The 18138-nt window shown below is 44.7% G+C and overlaps 1 protein-coding gene and 1 long non-coding RNA gene across 2 annotated transcripts in view; one reads left to right on the top strand and one right to left on the bottom strand.

The window, feature by feature from the left end:
- Positions 1-5927: 5927 nt before the first annotated feature.
- On the bottom strand, positions 5928-11729 carry LOC147707941 (uncharacterized). The gene is made up of 3 exons (XR_015296478.1): positions 11452-11729; positions 7711-8098; positions 5928-6919 (listed from the first exon to the last, which is right to left on the bottom strand). It is a non-coding gene; the product is annotated as an uncharacterized LOC147707941 (long non-coding RNA).
- Positions 11601-18138, top strand: part of LOC147707940 (nephrocan-like) — a 153937-nt gene continuing 147399 nt past the window's right edge. Inside the window, exon 1 of the mRNA XM_086925260.1 lies at positions 11601-11786. Within this exon, the coding sequence (XP_086781386.1) occupies positions 11601-11786 (186 nt within the window). The remainder of the gene's footprint in view (positions 11787-18138) is intronic.

Genomic DNA, 18138 nt, shown 5'->3' with positions numbered 1-18138 from the left:
AAGGTGAAAGCCAGGCATCCCAACGCGAGGGGCCGTTGTGGAGATTAAGCAAGCTATTGCCCAGAGTCACAGAGTGTGAACCCGTGAATCGAGTAGGCACCGGAGCAAGAATTGTCGGGTACATGGACATTTTAGGCCTCAAGACCCCACCGAGCCTGGAATTGAACCCTGGTCCCGGGCTGACCTCTGCTTCCAGGTCTGCCTCCTCTAACCAGTGAGCCACACTTCTGTCTCTCATACTGCTGTCTCTCTCACACTGCTGTCTCTCTCACACTGCTGTCTCTCCCTAGAACACACACACTGCTATCTCTCACACTGATGTCTCTCTCACACACACTGCTGTTTCTCACACACTGCTGCCTTTCTTACACACAATTCGGTCTCTCACACTCCAGGCACAGCAAGCCACTTCCAGACACATCGAACTACGAGAGTCTTGCACCGGCATTCCACAGACTCCCCCACCTATCACACACCCCTCTAGACACACCGACCTACCACAGACCCATCTAGACACACTGCTGTGCCACAAACTCACCGAAACACACCGACCTACCACAGACCCCTCCAGACACACTGACCAACCAAAGACCCATATACACACACTGCTGTGCCACAGACTCACCGACCTACCACAGACTCACCCAGACACACAGACCCATACAGACGTCACCACTACAATCACTCCATGCAGTCAGTCACCCAGGCATGCCGTAGCCGAATCCACTCGCATAGTTCACAATCCTGCACCAACAATAACACAAACACACACACACCTCTTCTGAGTGCACTGCTCTATGGATGGACAGACTCACAGGCCAGCGTGTGTGACCCTAGCTTGAGCTCACCAGCGTGCACGCCCACTGACTGCACTTATGCACACACTAACGGGAGCACAGTGCCCTCACTGCACAGTCGCACACACCAACGGGAGCACACTGCCCTCGTACACAGCTGCACACACTATAGTCATGTTTGTGTGCTTGTCAGTCGTGCACTGGTTGTTACCAGTCAATATTGTTCATATAAACTAAAAATATGTGACCTACTGGCCAATATTTCACAAAATGTATTTGCAAAGGTGTAGTCCTGGGCAGTAATAATTGTGTTATTTATATCAGCAGAGATCTGAGGGGTTACTGGCTATTATTGTTAAAAATAAATGATAGAAGGTGAGGCCTGGTCGGTAATGTTCAAAGGAACACAGAGCAGATACAGCACAGGTCAGGAGTAATGTGAGTCATTTGGGCAACTAATCAGTTACGTAAAGGCCATGTCTGGTTGTTATTCACATGTTCTGCTTTATTGTAAAGCACTCTGATGCCTCCGGCCCATGTTAGCGCTATATGAAATCACAAAAGTAAATAAAATGTTCACATTAAAAACATAAAGATCACACAGTCCAGGCCAGCATCCATCGTAGTAACGTGAAGAATTAAATGCACTGTACCGTATTGTTCTAGTTAGTGCTGTTGATATTGCTGGGGAGCAGTGACGGCGGAGGCTGGGTGATGTTGTGGGGCGTGCTGGGGATGGGCTAGCGGAGGGCCGCTGTCCCTGGGGAGGGAGAGGCTGCAGGAGGAGGGAGTGGGGAACAGCCGGGTCTGCCGAGCCCAGAGACACACAGCGCAGCAGGCTGGCACACACACACCACACCTTGCACACATGCTGACACTTCCCACACACAACATGCTGACATACACACATTATAACTTGCACACACACTGACATACATGCACACACTCATACTTCCACGCACACACAACTTGCACACACGCTGACACACACACACACACACACACACACACACACCATAACTTTTGCACACACTGACTCGTGCTTACACGCACGCCGACACACACAATTTACGGACACACTCACAACTTGCACACAGGTGACACTCACACCCACCACTTAATCACACGCTGACACTCGTGCACACACCCATACTTGCACACCGGCACGCTCATGCAATCATCCACAACTTCACACACACTGACACATGATTGTACACACACACAGACACGCCTACAGCTTGGCACAGCCAGGGCAATCACATGCTGCTCAGAAAGATGGAAAAAAGGAGAAAACGAGAAAACGAATGAAAAAAGAACATGCTGGAGAGCAATATAGACATGAAAATGTATTTGGTGGAAGAAAAGGGCACGAGTATATATCAAGACCAACTGCTTTGGTATTCAGCGAGCCCGGTATTTGGCAGAAAACTTTACAAATTTACAAATGAAGAGCGTTCCCGCCGAGCCCCGACTTACCTCACACTCTCTGGACACCCTCCTCCATTCTCCTCACACAATCCAGCGGTTCTTCCGACAACCGCAGTAGACAGCACCACTAGGAGAGGGCAGAAGGCGACGGACCTTGGCCACGAGTATCCGGCGGCAGATGGCAGCCCCGATCCAGGCTTCCGCGCGGAGACAGTCCCAAGGGCAGTTAGACACCCCCGGGGCAGGCGCAGTGACACCTCTCGGGAGGGAGTGCCCATGGGGTCCTCACCTCACATCCGTGAGGAGTCGCGGCTTCGGAGTGCCCTCCTGAGACTAGCTTAAAGCGGGAGCGAGCTCTTCAGAAACAGGAAGCTCTCAGACATCCCGTGGGTGAGCAACATGTCCTTCAGGGACACGCTAATCCCGGTGCGTGTCCTTAAGTTCAGGCTGCATGGGCCTGCCTTTTTTTTACCAGTTGTGCATTCCTGAATAAGGCCTATAGGTTTTACAGAATGTAAAAAAAAAGCACAACAAAAAGGACTGGGTGAGTACTCACACCTGACACGGGATGCCTAGTTTAAGTCAGCCCCACCGAGTTTACCCTCGAGCTGGGTGTCGCAGGTTTGTCGACGAGGCACTGGCGGCAGCTTCTCATGGATTGGACAACCACGTGGACGTGAAGATCTGCTGCAGAATCTGAGTGATCTGCTTGGTGTCCATGGTGACAAACGAGTGGCCTGCTGGTAGTGTCCGCTGAAGCCTGGGGAAACAGGAAGAAACAGAGAGCGCCATTAGCATTGCAAATGATGTACCCCCATACAAGCACCGAGCAGACCCAGAAAGGGCGCTTTCACCTCTGAGGGCCCGGCGGGAGGGGTGGGAGCTCTCAGGGCTGTTGTGTCATCCGGGTCCTTTCAGGAACTCGGCGCATGGCCCGCCTTAGCATTGCAAATGATGTGCCCCCCATTCAAGCGCGTCGAATGGCTCCTGTAATCCAGGCTGGAGGTGGGCGCTGTGCGTGCACAGCTGCCGCCTGCCCTACATTCGCTTGCAGGCTGAGAGGAAGCGCCACGGCTTGCTTAAGAATATCGCAGCGCTGCAATCAGAGCCGCGCTCCAACTCTTCCTCCAGCTGATTCCAGGCAAGGAAGAGGAGCGATGATTATTGGATGAGGGCTCCCTCATCGTGCTTCACTTTGTCCTCTCAGCCCTCCCACCCAAGCCACGTGGAGACAGCGGCGATCAGCTGATGAGAGCACGGTGGGTTAGATACCTGCGGGCTTCTGAGGCCCTCAGATAGGTAGTGCAGGATGGTGAGAGAAAGAATCAAAAGTAAGTAATCTTGGCATTCGACAACAGGTACTGACAATGTATTTCCGTTAATCGGAGCATGCAAGCAGCACCCGACAAAGCTTTCGAAGCAGCGATGGTATTTTAAAAGTAAACAAGCGCTCGGAACAAGCGCCTGACATCCTGCTGGCGTAAAAGCTTTCTTATCTTCTTTATGGGGCTTTTCCGCCAGCAGGAAGTCAAGGAGCCCAGTCTGAAAAGGACGGGGCTAAAAGAGAAAGAAGAACGTCACTAGGACCTCTTCTCCAATGGCTGGCCACCATTTAGGACGCCAGCCAATGGAGAAGAGGGGCGGGGCTTAACTTCTCTAGTGAAACTCACTCTACCTCATTTAGTCTCGCCAGTTCGACTGCGCATGTGCGCAGTCTTTCGCAGGCTTACACCTAAAAACTAAAACAAGAAAATTAAGCCTGGGAAGAGCAGGGAAAAGGCAAGTGGTCCGCTTCAGTATTCAGCTGCTAGCTGCTAGTTTGTTTGCCAGCCTCATTATTTCAGTGGCGATCCCCTCCTTTAGGAGCTTTCTTGTACAGATTAGCATTTAGGATTGGGAGTTTTTCATTATGTTTGGGATTGTCTGGATCCTGGCAGGGCATTTGGGATAGCTGGTGGACGCGCCCATTTTTAGCTGGGTATGCTTCCAGCACTAAGTTGGCCTGCCTGTGCTCGAACCAGCCAAGCCATCTGTTGTCACCAACTTTGTTTGGTGACCAGGCAATACCATGCCAAGTTCCAAATAAAATCATTTGCATTACTACCAGGTCTTTCCTAGTTTTTGCAAGTGATCACATTCTTGATGATGCTGCCCAATGTGGTCACCGGTACTTTTCTCAATTTACTTTTTAGAGAGCCAGAAATGGAGCCATTAAAAGTAACAAAAGATCAATCCTTGGTTGATAGTAATTTTATTTTTGCCCTCTCAAATTCTTACTGCCAATTTTGTAAACTAAAAGACCAAATTGATCTTCGTGGCAAAGAAGTTAGGCAGCATATGACACAAACAACAAGAGCTCCTTTATGACTAGAATTAATAAATCACGTCATAGATCACCATACACTTTTTTCTAAGAGTGCTTTGAGGACCAAGTTATAGGTAAAAACATCTGTTTCTGAGTCTGCGTCCACTTCAATGCTGCCCAGGTATAAGCTAATGGAGATCTTCTAGGGGCTTTGAGGTTTCGGTGTTTGCATTTGTACTTTCCATCTTTTGAATATCATTGTGTTTCAACTATGGAGCATGGCAGTCAGGTGCAGTTATCAGCGGTCATGTCTTTATTGCTAAAAATGGCACTTGCTGTTAGCATTCCACAGGGGCACATATATGGAAAATGTACCTCCTTCTTGTGGCTTTGCCTTTCTGTTGTTCCCAGAGTATGATGTTTCTGCTTTCAATATGATCATAACTGTCTTACTTTGATATGCCTGTTGTGTTAAATGTCCCTCATTAACAACCCCAAATATGGGTAGTGTGTATGCTTAGCACTTGCCAAGGAGTTGACAGCATTATTAGAGTGAACCTAGGGCTATGCTCATAGACACACCTAGCCAAGGACTGGGCTCTAAATGTCTTTGTAAATTTGCAAAATTCTGAATGTAAGACGTCCTCTACGCTATGTCTTTGGAAATTCAAATGGTAAGAAGGTACATATGTTATACAAGTAGATTTTACTTCCTCTGGGCACTGCCAGGCCAAGAAGGAAAAATATCAGTCTGGTGAGCCTCAGAAGTGATATATCGTATTTTATCTCATTTGATTTCATTACGCAAACTTACCAGATTAGAGTCTATTTTTTAACAAACAATTTTTGTTGGTTTGTAAGTTATACAGTAATATAGACGTTGTAAAAAAGATAAAAAGAGCATGAGTTAGCATAGAACTGTTGTACATTGTTACAGAGGAAATAAAGTCCCATGGTATGCCAGTGTGTAAGAGCTTTGGGGCATATGTATCAAAAATGTGATTTGCGATTCTCAAATAGCGATTTTTTGTGAATTGAGAATTGAAAAACGCGATATAAATATGTCGCCAAAAAAATAGCGATTCCTTAAAATCGAAAAAACAAATAGCGATTTCCAAAATAGTGATTCCTTAATAGCGAAATCGCTATTAAGAAATCACAAATTTAGCGAATCTGCAATTCAGGTGCAGCTTGATGACATCACACCCAGGAAGTGTGACTGTCCATGCTGTTCCTGATTGCCTGAGGCTGTGTCAGAGGCTGGGAGGAGAAACACACCACTCTGAACTGCAACACCACCTATACACAATGGATCCACAGGAAAAGGATAAGAAGGCAGCTAGCAGGAAAAGAAAACACACATTCCATGAGAAGGAGTAGGAGGTACTCATTGAAGAAATGGTTCAGAGCCATTAAGTGCTTTTTTGGCAAAAATCCCTGCATGTCCCGGAGTCTCAAAAGCGCAAAATATGGCTGGACATACAGGCAAAAGTGAATGCCATAGGTGTCACACAGCGCTCCATTGGTGAACTACGCAAGCGCTGGTATGACATCCGCTCACGGTCTAAGGACAAGGTTGCCACCAGGCTTGCGGAGGCGAAGAAAACTGGCGGGGGTACATCTACAGAGCCTGAATCCACACCCCTTGAGGAGTTGGTGGAGTCCACCCTACAACCTGAAAGCATCAGCGGGGTTGCAGACAAAGACAGTTCCGACACACCCAACACCAGACAAGGTAAGATGCATGCCAAATCAGCCCTGACCCATTACTAACTTAATAACACACTCAGGAATGCCCCAATCACGAAGTAACATGCAACTACGTTCCGCATATTCCAGCCCACCCACAATGCATCATGATAGATATAGGCACACACATAACACAGTTGAGCAATGACACACAGCAATGTATCAGCAGTTGTCACAAAATAGTAATGCCATAAATATAACACAGCACTTAGGTAACCACAATGTAAAAACCTTTATTCAGTGAACAACGGAAAGTAGGACACACACTAAGTAGTGCTTTTGTATTTACAGTTGAACTTGAAACACAGGGTGACAACACCGAAGCCGAGGAGGCAGCACAGACACAGGAACAGGCAGGGGAGAGGACACAGAGTAGAAGACACTGCCTACACCAGTCCAGAGAAGAGACTGTCACATTGTGCCCCCACTCCCGGTCTTGGAGTTAGACTCCGAAGGCATACAGGATGAGGGACATATGGAGGAAGAAGAGCATGCACGGCAGGCACAGGATCAGCCCCCTATGCACCGAAGGGACAAGAGTTGCAGGAGACACTGGCCAAGAGCACAAACCAGCACACACGCAGGGGAGGATCCTTCCGTATTTTCTGGCCTGGAAGGCACAATGGAGAAGGTCCAGCACCTGCAAGCCAAAAGCATGAGATCAATACACAGGCAGCTGATGTCTGTTAATCATAACCTTACAGACATGAAGGAGGGAATCAGAGAACTCAATCACAAAGTCGATGAGGGACATAAGGCCTGTGCAGACAGCATTAGGGAAATGACTGGAGCAATCAAAGAACTCTGTGCCACTATGATAAGGGACCATGCATCCAGATGCAGGGGAAAACAACGTCTATTCACCCGTCTGGATCTGTATAGCAAGGCGGTCATCCATTTGTCAAATGCCCCATCGGCACTGTCACGAAGCACATTGACCATGCAGGTAGAAATGGCACACTGCAGCTAGGATATTGCCAAAGGTTTGGTGCAGGTCACTGATGCAGTTGACCAGCTGCAGACAGCTAATGTAGGTGGCACAGGTCTCCTGGGGGCAGTGGACAGTGAGGAGCTCTCCAGCCTAAGCAGCATAGCCCCACCTATATGAGAGCCCAGACGGTGTAGTGTGAGGCAGGGAACACCATCAGATGCCTCAAGGGAGAGCAGTCAGCACCCTGAGCGTGCAACTGCAGGACGTGCACGTAAGAAATTAACTGAGTTACCACAGCCGAATCCTAATGGGTGAAGTAAACCATGGCATATGGACATTTGTAAAGCCATTACTCATGCACTGTGAACATGACATGTGCAACAGCAAGTGCCACACATAAACTGTGTTTGTAGGCTGTCTGAATGCAATTTACCTGACGCTAAGATACATTAAAACAGTCATTCTCAAATCATTATTTTCATTGTGTCATTATTACTCACCTAGAAATAGTTGTGTGTTATTTCATCACGTCTCTGTTGGCCCTCAGCTGCCCCTACACCACTTACTGGTCTGCAACGTGGACCTGGTACCTCATCCTCATTAGATTCTGTATCTGTATCTGTGGGATCCACTGGTATGCCTTTTCTTGTCGCAATGTTGTGCAGCATGGCACAAGTAGTCACAATATCTTGCAGCAGGTCTCTGGGCCATATTGTAGTGTTCCTCTACTTTTATGCAGGCAGCGGAACCTGCTCTTCAGTATACCAAATGTCCCCTCAATTACACAGCGTGTTGACTTGTGTGCGCGATTGTATCTTCGCTCTCTTGGATTAGCCGGATTGAGGTACGGTGTGAGGATGAATTCGAGCACTGCATATGCACTGTCACCTACAGGATGAAAGACATACGGTTAATCACTGTCCCCTCACTTCAGCCCTTAACTGTATGTAAGAGTGCTTGACATGCATTTACCTAGCAGGTAGCCCTCACCAAATTCGTCCCCAGTGAGACGTGTGTATATCCCACTGTGTCTTAAAATAAAGGAGTTGTGCGTACTGCCAGGGTATTTTGCCACTATAATAGTTATGATATATTTTGCGTTGCAGATGACCTGTATGTTGAGTGAATGGAATGATTTGCGGTTTCTGAATACATACTCATTGTTTGAGGGGGGTGTTAGGGCTAGATGAGTACCATCTATGCAACCAATGACAAGGGTAAATAGGGCAATCTGGTAGAAGTCCAGTTTGGTTTGCTGCAATGTCTGATGCGTGGCGGGGAATGTGATGTGATGATGGAGCCTCTGTACCATTGGATCCAAGAATGCATGGAGAAAAGCGTGACAGGCAATTCTGGGACACGCCTCCTACTGTCGCTATCACCCCCTGGAAGCTCCCGGATGCCAGTAAGTGCAGTGAACACAGGACCTGCACATGTGGTGGAATGGTTTGGGTCCTGCTGGTTGGGTGTTCAAGCATCAGTTTTAGCTTAGCAATCAAGTCCAGTATGGTAGCTGAGTTCAGCCTATACTACTCATTTATCTTTTCCTCTGTCTCCTGGAACAGAGTGATGCGCACTCTGAAGACCCCTTTCTGTCACTTCCTTCTCTGTGCTGCTGCTTGAATCCACATCCTCCTGGCTATCACATACAGCGCTGCCATTGTGGAAGTCCCTGTGGCATTGTGGGCTTATTTAAATAGGTTGCACCTGGTTACCACCTGGTTTGAGTTGGTGATAAAAACCAGGTACAAATTGTGAACTTTGAAGATTTGCAATTTGCGAATTTATGATACATAGGTTTGCGAATTCGCAACTTGCGACAAGTTGTTTTACAATTTTCGCAAATAGCGTGTCAGTATTAGCGAATTCGCAACAATTATTCACAGATTGTGGACCTCGCAAAAGAGGTATATGCTATTTTAGCAAATACCTGTTTTGAGATGCGAAACTCTGTTATACATAGGGGAAAGCTATTTTGCAATCGCAAACACTGTTCTTTTGCGAGTCGCAGTGTTTGCGACATCAAAATAGCTTGATACATAGGCCCCTTTGAACTTTAATGTGGGTGTCACTTAGCCCTTAAACGGCACAATGTTGTGAACACTGTGAGAGTTTCTTTTTAGTCTGTTTTCATTCTGTGCTTATTGTCAGCTTTTCTTCATCTCTATTATAAAGTGTAAAGTACCTAGAGCCCATGCAATAATATTATATGCTGACGTGTTTTTTCGATGTTTGGTAATAGGTGCAGCCATTACAATATGGCCCTTTACAGTATAAAGGTATTGTCTACAAAGATGGATGCTAAATGTCAACAGGTGGACAGAACTAATGTATTTTGAGCCATGTTAGTTTAGTCTTGCAGTAGTCTTAGGGGGAGATTTACTAAGATTTTGCACCCTGTTTGCGTCACAAAAGTTAGTATTTTTACAAACTCTACTCAATGAAATATATATAAATAAATAAAAGAACATACTGTATATATGCAGATGTGTACAGTTATTAAGCTGTTTATTAGCATTACTAAGGGAGAAGCCAGGGCTCCTGAGAGGTGACACCTGGAGTTGCATAATAACGCCCCCCACCTCCTTCAAGAGGGGTAAAAACTTCAAATTACCCTCTACTGATCTGCATTAATAGTTTAGGCCCTGCGGTTGTTTCATGGGAAGTAATTATAAACAAGATACTTAACTAGAACCTGGGTACAAGAGGTTAAATTCAGCACTGAGTTACAATCGCATTTCCTGGGCCTTGTAATGATTATTTGTCATTGTAACTTAAATCTGTGAGGCTGTAAGGAGTGTTTTTCGCATATTGGGATTTAGTATAGTAAAAAGAGATAACATTTGATACATGTAACCTTCGTGGAATATATACCTTCCAAATCTTTAGATCATTTATTTTAACTCTATATTGATTAGTATACCATTTCCCAATTTAGAGAGAGATAGATGCTGACTACAGCTTGCAAAAGTAAACAGTGCCTGGTAGGGCGGTCAGTTTCACTGGCCAGGCGTGTCACACCTAGACAATATCCGGGGTGTTTGCTGTTCACTGAAGGTGTTAATCATCAGTCTAGCACACGGGCGAGGTCATGGGAGATTCACAACCTCGTAAATGAACACAAATATCTTACCCGGTATTTGAGAGCACATCTGCCATGCGCTGTAATTCTCAGCAAGGGTTGTTTCTTTGAAGCTTTTGAAATATAATAAATCAAGCATTTTAACTCAACCGAGGAAATACACTTAAATAGTTAGATTACATGTATTTAAAAGCGTTCAAACACAGAATAAATGCTGTTTCGCACTGCTTTTGCTGTCTCTTTATGAGTGAGTGGTGCAGAGGTGGCTCTAATCCATATTATATAACCAGTTTTGCACAAAGGAAACATTTGAGAAAATAGAATGTGAAGAAACTGCAAAAAATATTTAAAAAATGTAAACAACAATGTTTGAAAGCAAATATAGGATAACATTGTTAACAGTTTTATGCACTATGCATCTTATTTTGATGGTAACAATGGAGTTAAACTAATTTAGCTCAAACTTAGTTCAATCTTTCACATTTCAAAAATAGAGAAAAGGCATGTATTTTATTTCATATTATGCAAACACACCAAAAGAGGTGCAAGTTCAAATTTGCTTAATTTTGATCGAGGTACAAAAAATATGTAATATGAACTGGAGCAAACCATGCATGTTCTATTTCTTACTGTGCTAAGCGCTAAAATAGTGCAAACTGCATTTTCTTCATTTTGCAGCAGTGCAAATTGTATGCTACCTTGCCCAAACCATGAAAAACGTGGAAGATTCTTGCATTTGATGCTCATAAAGTCTTACTGCATCACTAACTTAAAATATACCCTAAAAACTTGATCGATAAAAGTAATAAAATGTAAAACTTGTAATGTTTCTATGTGACATTTGGTTAAAAAAAACACTTTGATATGGAATTGACAAAATGTTTTAATACAGGGTCACGGAACATGCAGAGCTTTTATTGCCCCTATAAAACAGCTCTTTTATCTGGTTTTGTTGTCCCACTGGCCCTCTGGTGTCACATTTAAGAAAGCCAGGAAGGTGCAGATAGTAGAGGCCTTTGCAGATTAGATGTCAGGCAATAAATAACCCTGGTTTCTATATCTCCGAATACAAAGGCCATTAATCATTGGTCGGGACCTCTGCTCTTTGTAATAGTTCCCAACATTTAACCAGGCCAAAGCTGTGTATTGTATTTGTCACCTTCTTGTGTGGACAAAGGCTCCCCGTCATGGTAACCCTAGATCGGAGGTCGTGCTATAAAAGGGCTGACACCTTAAAATCGGTGGCATTGTGGGTGAGGGTTGCTTTTCCCGACTGGTGGAATCGTCGTGAAGCTTCAATCCTGGAAGATGCGCTTGTTTTGTTTTCTTTACATTTTTTCCCACCTACCTGGTGTCTTCGAAGGCTGCCCCAGGAGGTGCAGCTGCGAGGCCACGCGAGCAGTGCAATGCTACAGGATCACTGAGGTGCCAAAAAGCATTCCCGCCAGCACCACCAGGCTTTACATCAGCCACAGCAAAGTCAAACACCTGCAGGTGAGGCCAGCCCTTTCTTGGGTCCTTCCTGTCGCCCTGTCTCTACACTGTAGGGAGAAAGGAGCTGTGCGTTACGTTGCGTCTGCTGTCTCTGAAGTGTATCAACCCTGCACAGCTGGGCGGCGAGGCTTTCTGTAGTTTTTGGATAATTGCCAACTGGCCCTAAGCCATGCATAGCAGCTTTTTCAAGTTAGTCAGCATGACACGATATTCTGTGACATGTAGTTTTACTTTTTCCTTTGTAAGTATGTACCTACACATCTCTACAAGTGAAGTGCTGTTGCCTAAACAGTAGTGGTTTGCTGAAGGGATTACACCTGACATGGCACAGTTTGGCATCTACGTTGTTACATTCTGCACTGCATAGTGCCCCCTAACATGGCTGCCAACTTTCCCAATATACATTTTTCTGCTAACAGGTCTGAGTTATAGATCCATACCTAGATTTGAAAAGAAAAACTGTTAGGCACCAAATGCTGGATGTACTGTAAGGAGCCACCTAGCTTGGTGCCCAGTTGTTCAACAAACCAAATGCCCCCTCCATAGTGTTCATTGTCAGAATGTGGGCCATGCAGCATATCTCGAGGATGTGTAGGCTTGTGTACAGATGTTTAAAACTTTGTTTGATGGTTCTCGAGCAGCTGGGCACCGAGGCATGGGCTGGTAGAAAGAGGCAGCATGTTGACTGAACATCTGTTTTAGGGGTTGTCATTCATTCTGTGCATGTGAAACCCTATACTTATTATACCCTTGTGCATATGCAGCAATGCCATTTTGTACCCTAGAAGCGGGGACACTGAGAAGTGGTTGTTGCATATCAGACTGCAGTGTTGTATTTATTTATTTACGGTTGTCTATAAAGCGAACTGTGCACAAGGGCATTAGCGCACTTTACAAGAGAGAAAGCTGTGTTCTGGATAACACACATCATAAATCAACCAAATAGCAACTGGAAAAACGAATAGAATAGGTAGTTCATACTCGCATCTGAACAGTACTAGAAAAGAAGTACTTAGAAAACAAGCATAATGAAAGAGCAATAAAGCATCAAGAAAAGAGAGAAGGTCAACAGGTTGGATCGGTGTAGGCTGGTCAGCCAAGGTGATGTGAATACTACTGGGCAAATGCATCCTATATGACTGTGTCATGCATGTGGTGGATGGCTATTCTGGGCTTGGGCATGTGCTTATAGCATGGCGATGGTAAGGAAAGCAACAGGATTCGGTGTTCTTAGCCGAGTATTTGAAGGCTTGCGGAAGGAGCCATCTGGGGCGAGAATTTTGCCTTGTCGCAAAATATGGAACTGGCTTTAGAACAGAATGATGGCACTCATCTGCAGACCCAAAAAACAAGCAGTGCATGCCAGTCATTTTTGCGTCATTTGGGAAACCAATTTTGGCATAATCTTTGACCATCACAGCGAGGGTGGTTGCAGTACCTTTGAGAAAGTGACATATTTACTTACATGAATCAGTATTGCATTGTTACTTGTTGCAAGATATGTGAAATTGCTGACCGGCATATATCTCTTGTGCCATGGCAAGTTTAAAATACATTGAGATAGTTGTACTTAAATGCAATTCTTCTGGCACTTCTCCATTGAGCGTAAAGAAGTATGTATGTTGCTGTTTGGTTCAAGTCGCCTTGTATGTTTCTAAGGAGTTCAGTAATGGAGTATGCTCAAGCAATTCATGGTGACTGTCTACTGCTGGGTCGTGTCCAGTGCACTGAATCTAGCTCTGGTCATGCTCAAAGCCCTTCTCTTCAGTGGAGGCTGCCATGTATTTAGGGGGGTGGGGCGGGCAAAATCTGGGTGGCATTAAAATAATTTAAAAAAAGGCCCTTACCTTGCTGACTTTCCACACAACGTTCTACTCGCTCGGGTGTCTTTGCTCCTCGAAGCTCCAGACCCAGGAAACTGCATTAGTCAATCCTGGCGCTTCTCTCATGATTTGAGAGAAGAGTCAGGATTGGAGGAAGGGGCCTCTCTCAGAATGCTCAAGGGCACTGAAGGCCTGGGCTTGGTCTAACCCAGCTGTCTAAGACAACTAGGTCAGAGAAGTTTAAAATGCACATGTCTGACTGGCAATTGCAAGACGGCTGGCCAAAGAGACATGCACACTTTAAACATAAGTGCACAGCTTCCTGCTGCCACTCAGCAGCAATTGCCCGTTCTGACACTCCGTTCAGGATGGGTTGCTGAAAAATAAAATGGTAATAAATGTAATTACCATTTTATTTTTGAGCTATTCTGGAGATTTTCTTTTAGCGGGCGACACTCCTCTGCTATCATGGAGGAGACTCCCCTGCTTCCTCTTTTTCCTTTGCATGGTATTTCACTACCACCTCCTCATCTCTATCATGTACTTACTGTCTGGAATGTTCCAGCAGTAGTGGTTTTTGGGGTAGGGCCAGGATGTAGTCTATTTTGACAGGACTGCATGGGAGATGCTTTATGTTGGCTGTGTACAGCACAGGGTTATGACCTTCAGGTGCATTTAGACTTCATGCTCTTTGTGGGGGTTTACGAATGTTAGCACCCGTTCTAAATCTTCCTTTGTCTGTTCGCTGCACAATTCGCATATTAGTCAGATTTGCTGCTGATTTCATTTTGTGGAGTGGTATGGCTCACTGGTTAGAGGCGGCAGACCTGTAAGCAGAGAACGGCCCGGGACCAGGGTTCAATTCCCCATGCGGCAGGGTCTTGGACCAGGGTCAACAGACTTGATAATTCTCGCCTCGGTGCCTACTCTAACCAGGGAACACACTCAGCAACTCTGGGCATTAAGCTTACCTCATCTCCACAACGGCCCGCCAGGGATGCCTGGTTTCACCCTGGAGATACCCAAAAAAGGGACCATCTCACAGGGAAAACCAGGATGGGTTCCCCAGCGGTCTATAGCGCCAGGACACTCGGGTAGAGTAACAGTGCGCTTTACAAGTATCCCACATTTACATGCCAATGCCTGTTTTGTAGTTGTTTTTTGCACATATGGCGCATCACTATGTGTGCACTAAACCCCCTTTATAAAATGCACTTTTCACATTTGCTATTTCAGAATGCCCCAATTTTCAGATCTTCCGTGATGCTGTTTATCTCATTAAGAAATGACAAAAACGTTTTATCTTGATTTAGAATCGATTACTGATAGAAAATCTTCCATGTTGTTGAGAAAGTTCTAAACCAGCAGGACGTTTCTACGTCAGAAACCTTACTTTTCCATCAGCTAGGAAATTCGTCTAGTGGATTCTCCGTCCAATTAAGAACTTCTTCACAAATCAGATGAGTTCTTGCTACCACTTCCCTCTAAATCAAGTCTTGGCATTGCATAAATAGCATCTAATAAAAACTAAGGGCCATATTTATCAAGGGGTTGCGTTGATTTTGCACCACGTAACATGAAGCAAAACTGCCGCAATCCCTAAGATGCAATTTTCAATCCACACAAGGCCCCATTGCATGACCCTGAGTGGCTTGATAAATCTGGAGTAACACAGCACAAATCGCTGCGTTGCATTACTCTGCTCCAGGGAGGCATTCCAAGGGCGTTGCGTGGGTGCTCCCAATCATCACTCATGGATTTTCACACATTCCCAGATATATCATTACTGGTAGGCCTGGGAATGTGCCAAAATGCCATGCCTTCCCAGGGAAGGTGTAACAAGGAGAAATACCTTTATTTCTCCTAATTACTTCCTTTTTCTATGTGTGCTGCATCCTGCAGCACACATAGAAAGAGAAAATGCCTCGGGGATTGGATTTGTGCAGTAAGGTGTTCCTTCCTGCACAAAAACAATCCTGCTTGCACCGCACCATGGTGCAAGGGTGCCTGCATTGGCGCTAGGCAGCACATTGTGAGCCAGTGCTGGGAAAAGGCAGGAATGCACCCTATTGTTATAAATACGGCACAGTCCTGCGTTTTCCCTGTGACACAGCACAGCAAGGTGACTTGCTGCGCTGCATTTCTTTTAGACAAATATGACCCAAAGCCTTTTGCATTTCTTCCTCCTCAGTGATCAGATCTAGACTTGGTTTTACAATGGCTCTGCCCTTTCCCTGAAATGCAAATTTTGTAGTAACCATCTTCTACATAGCATGTATCACCATTAAAGTATCCTATTTAGAAAAGGCTCTGATTTAGAATTTTGCGGACAGGATATTCTGCCGCAAACATGACGGAGTACCCTGCCCGCCAAACCCTCCATCAGTAAAACTCTTTTCGAAATGGACGGGCCTTAGGTATTCTGCCAACGGAGACTCAGTTGGCTCCTTTGACAGAATACTTCCTATGATGGCCCAACAGAGTAGAGGCCATCAGGAGGAAGGACATCCCACTGCCCACCCTATTGATGGTGGACGGTGTAATGTAATTTTTTTCCTTATTCATCGCTACCAGAATAAATCTGACAATGAGGGACAGGAAAAACACTATAATTACCCCCGCACCATGGGAGAAAATCCCCAGCATATGGAGTTCATTAGTTTTTTGTTTTTCAAACACAATCTGTTTTTGAAAAACATAAAAAGTTAAAATTTTGGTAGACGACCATCAAAACCTATGCCGCTCATCAACCAAACTTTTAGTTCAATGTACAGAGATTACTGCTAGGCTGGCAGCCATTTCTAAATTTGGCAGAGGAAAGTCTGTCAGGGGAATGGAGGTAATGTCCTCCGCCACCCTGATGGACTGTGCTCCATCCTCCAAACTGTGAATCAGGTCCAGAGTTTCCCTCTCCATGAAAACACTTCTTCTTTTGCAATCAGACTGCACAATAAAGGCACAGGCGCTGTTATTTTGTAAGTTTAGTAGAGTTGTGTGTTCATTTTATCAAGCCGGAAAAATTGCGACTAATATTGTAGTTCTGCATTCCACCATGCCTCCATTCCCTGTCATGAATTCCAACATCTGCTGGTAGTCCGTCTAGCTGTGGATTGCAGCCTATGCCTAATATTCAATTCAAAACACACTTTTAAGATTAGAACCTCATTAAATAAAAGCTTGGGTGGCAAAAATCTCAACAAAAATATAAGTTTTGTACAGTACTGTAATATGGTGCTCTTCCCTGGTATAATGATGCCTCTAGCATAATGATAAAAAGAACAGACGATGGACGAAATGCTAAACAAATCAAACATTCGCCCCCAGTCACAGATCTGGGTTGAATCCATTGTTTTTCTGCATGTCATGCCATTCCAGTTTAGACCCAGCCATATGCAAATCAGTATTAACCCTGCTCCCCATGGGAACAATCCAGCCCGACCTGCCAAGCAAGGTCCTCCCTGGACCTGAAAGAAGCATCCTGGGCCCATATTGGTGGCAATGCAGGACAGACTGTGGAATTTTAACATGTTGGTGCCCACCTGACATAATTGTGCCCAAACTAGTTGTAATTCTGAGACAGAATGTTTAATTCTCACCATCTTGTAGAGATCCAATGCATGAAGATTCCCATCTTGGGTATAATTCTGGCCATAGCATAGCACAGGTTAATTCCTGGCATATTGTGCAAATCTATGGAATGATGGTGTTCGCCTTCGGTGTAATTCTGGCCATTACATAGCATGGTAATTTTTAGACTATTGTGGGCTTTCATGTCATGGTGATGCCAACCCTTTGGGTGATGCTAGTCCTGATGTAACAGTGCTACTTCCCTGGCTCTTGTGGACCTCCATTCCATGATGACATTCACTATTGGTATAATTCTGACTCTAGCATAGTGGTGGTAACTCACATTACATTGTGGGTATCCCTGCAATGAGATGGAAATGAAAAGAAGAATCTATTCATGTGTAGCACTAGTAAATATGAGCACTTGATGAAAATGACAATCGGCTATTTGGCCACTATTATGAACATGGCAGGTATTTCAAGACAAACTGTATAGTTTTAGTTATTTAACATACTTTTGATGAACGGAATACGGTTTATTTTTTCAAAAACTAAGTTTTGTCTTTGATATCAAATTGTTTGAATTTTTATAAACTGGCAAGATCATATATGTGAGAAAATTATGAAATTTCCATATATATTTAAAGCTAGTAGTTAAGTGATTATAGGTACGCCTGCCGGAGACCATTGGTGTAATCCATTTCTGTGCTCCTTTCTAAGATCTCCATAACTTGAAAGTTAGCACAGGAGTATAGGCTTGTAAAGTCTCTCTAGACATCCTGTGTACTACAAGAGATTGAAAGATACATGTATTTTTACGTCTTGCAGCTTTATATAAGTGTAGATAGATGCTCCAAAAATTAAAGGTTTTCTGAATTGCATGTATTACTATGACTTTTCAGATTTTTTAGGGAAATTGAGAAAGAAAAGTTCCCTTTTTGCCACTTTTTTTTAAAGTTTTC

The sequence above is a fragment of the Lissotriton vulgaris genome, chromosome 6, assembly GCF_964263255.1.
Source record: "Lissotriton vulgaris chromosome 6, aLisVul1.2, whole genome shotgun sequence".
Classification (NCBI taxonomy): domain Eukaryota; kingdom Metazoa; phylum Chordata; class Amphibia; order Caudata; family Salamandridae; genus Lissotriton; species Lissotriton vulgaris.
This window is presented reverse-complemented; position numbering and strand designations above follow the sequence as displayed.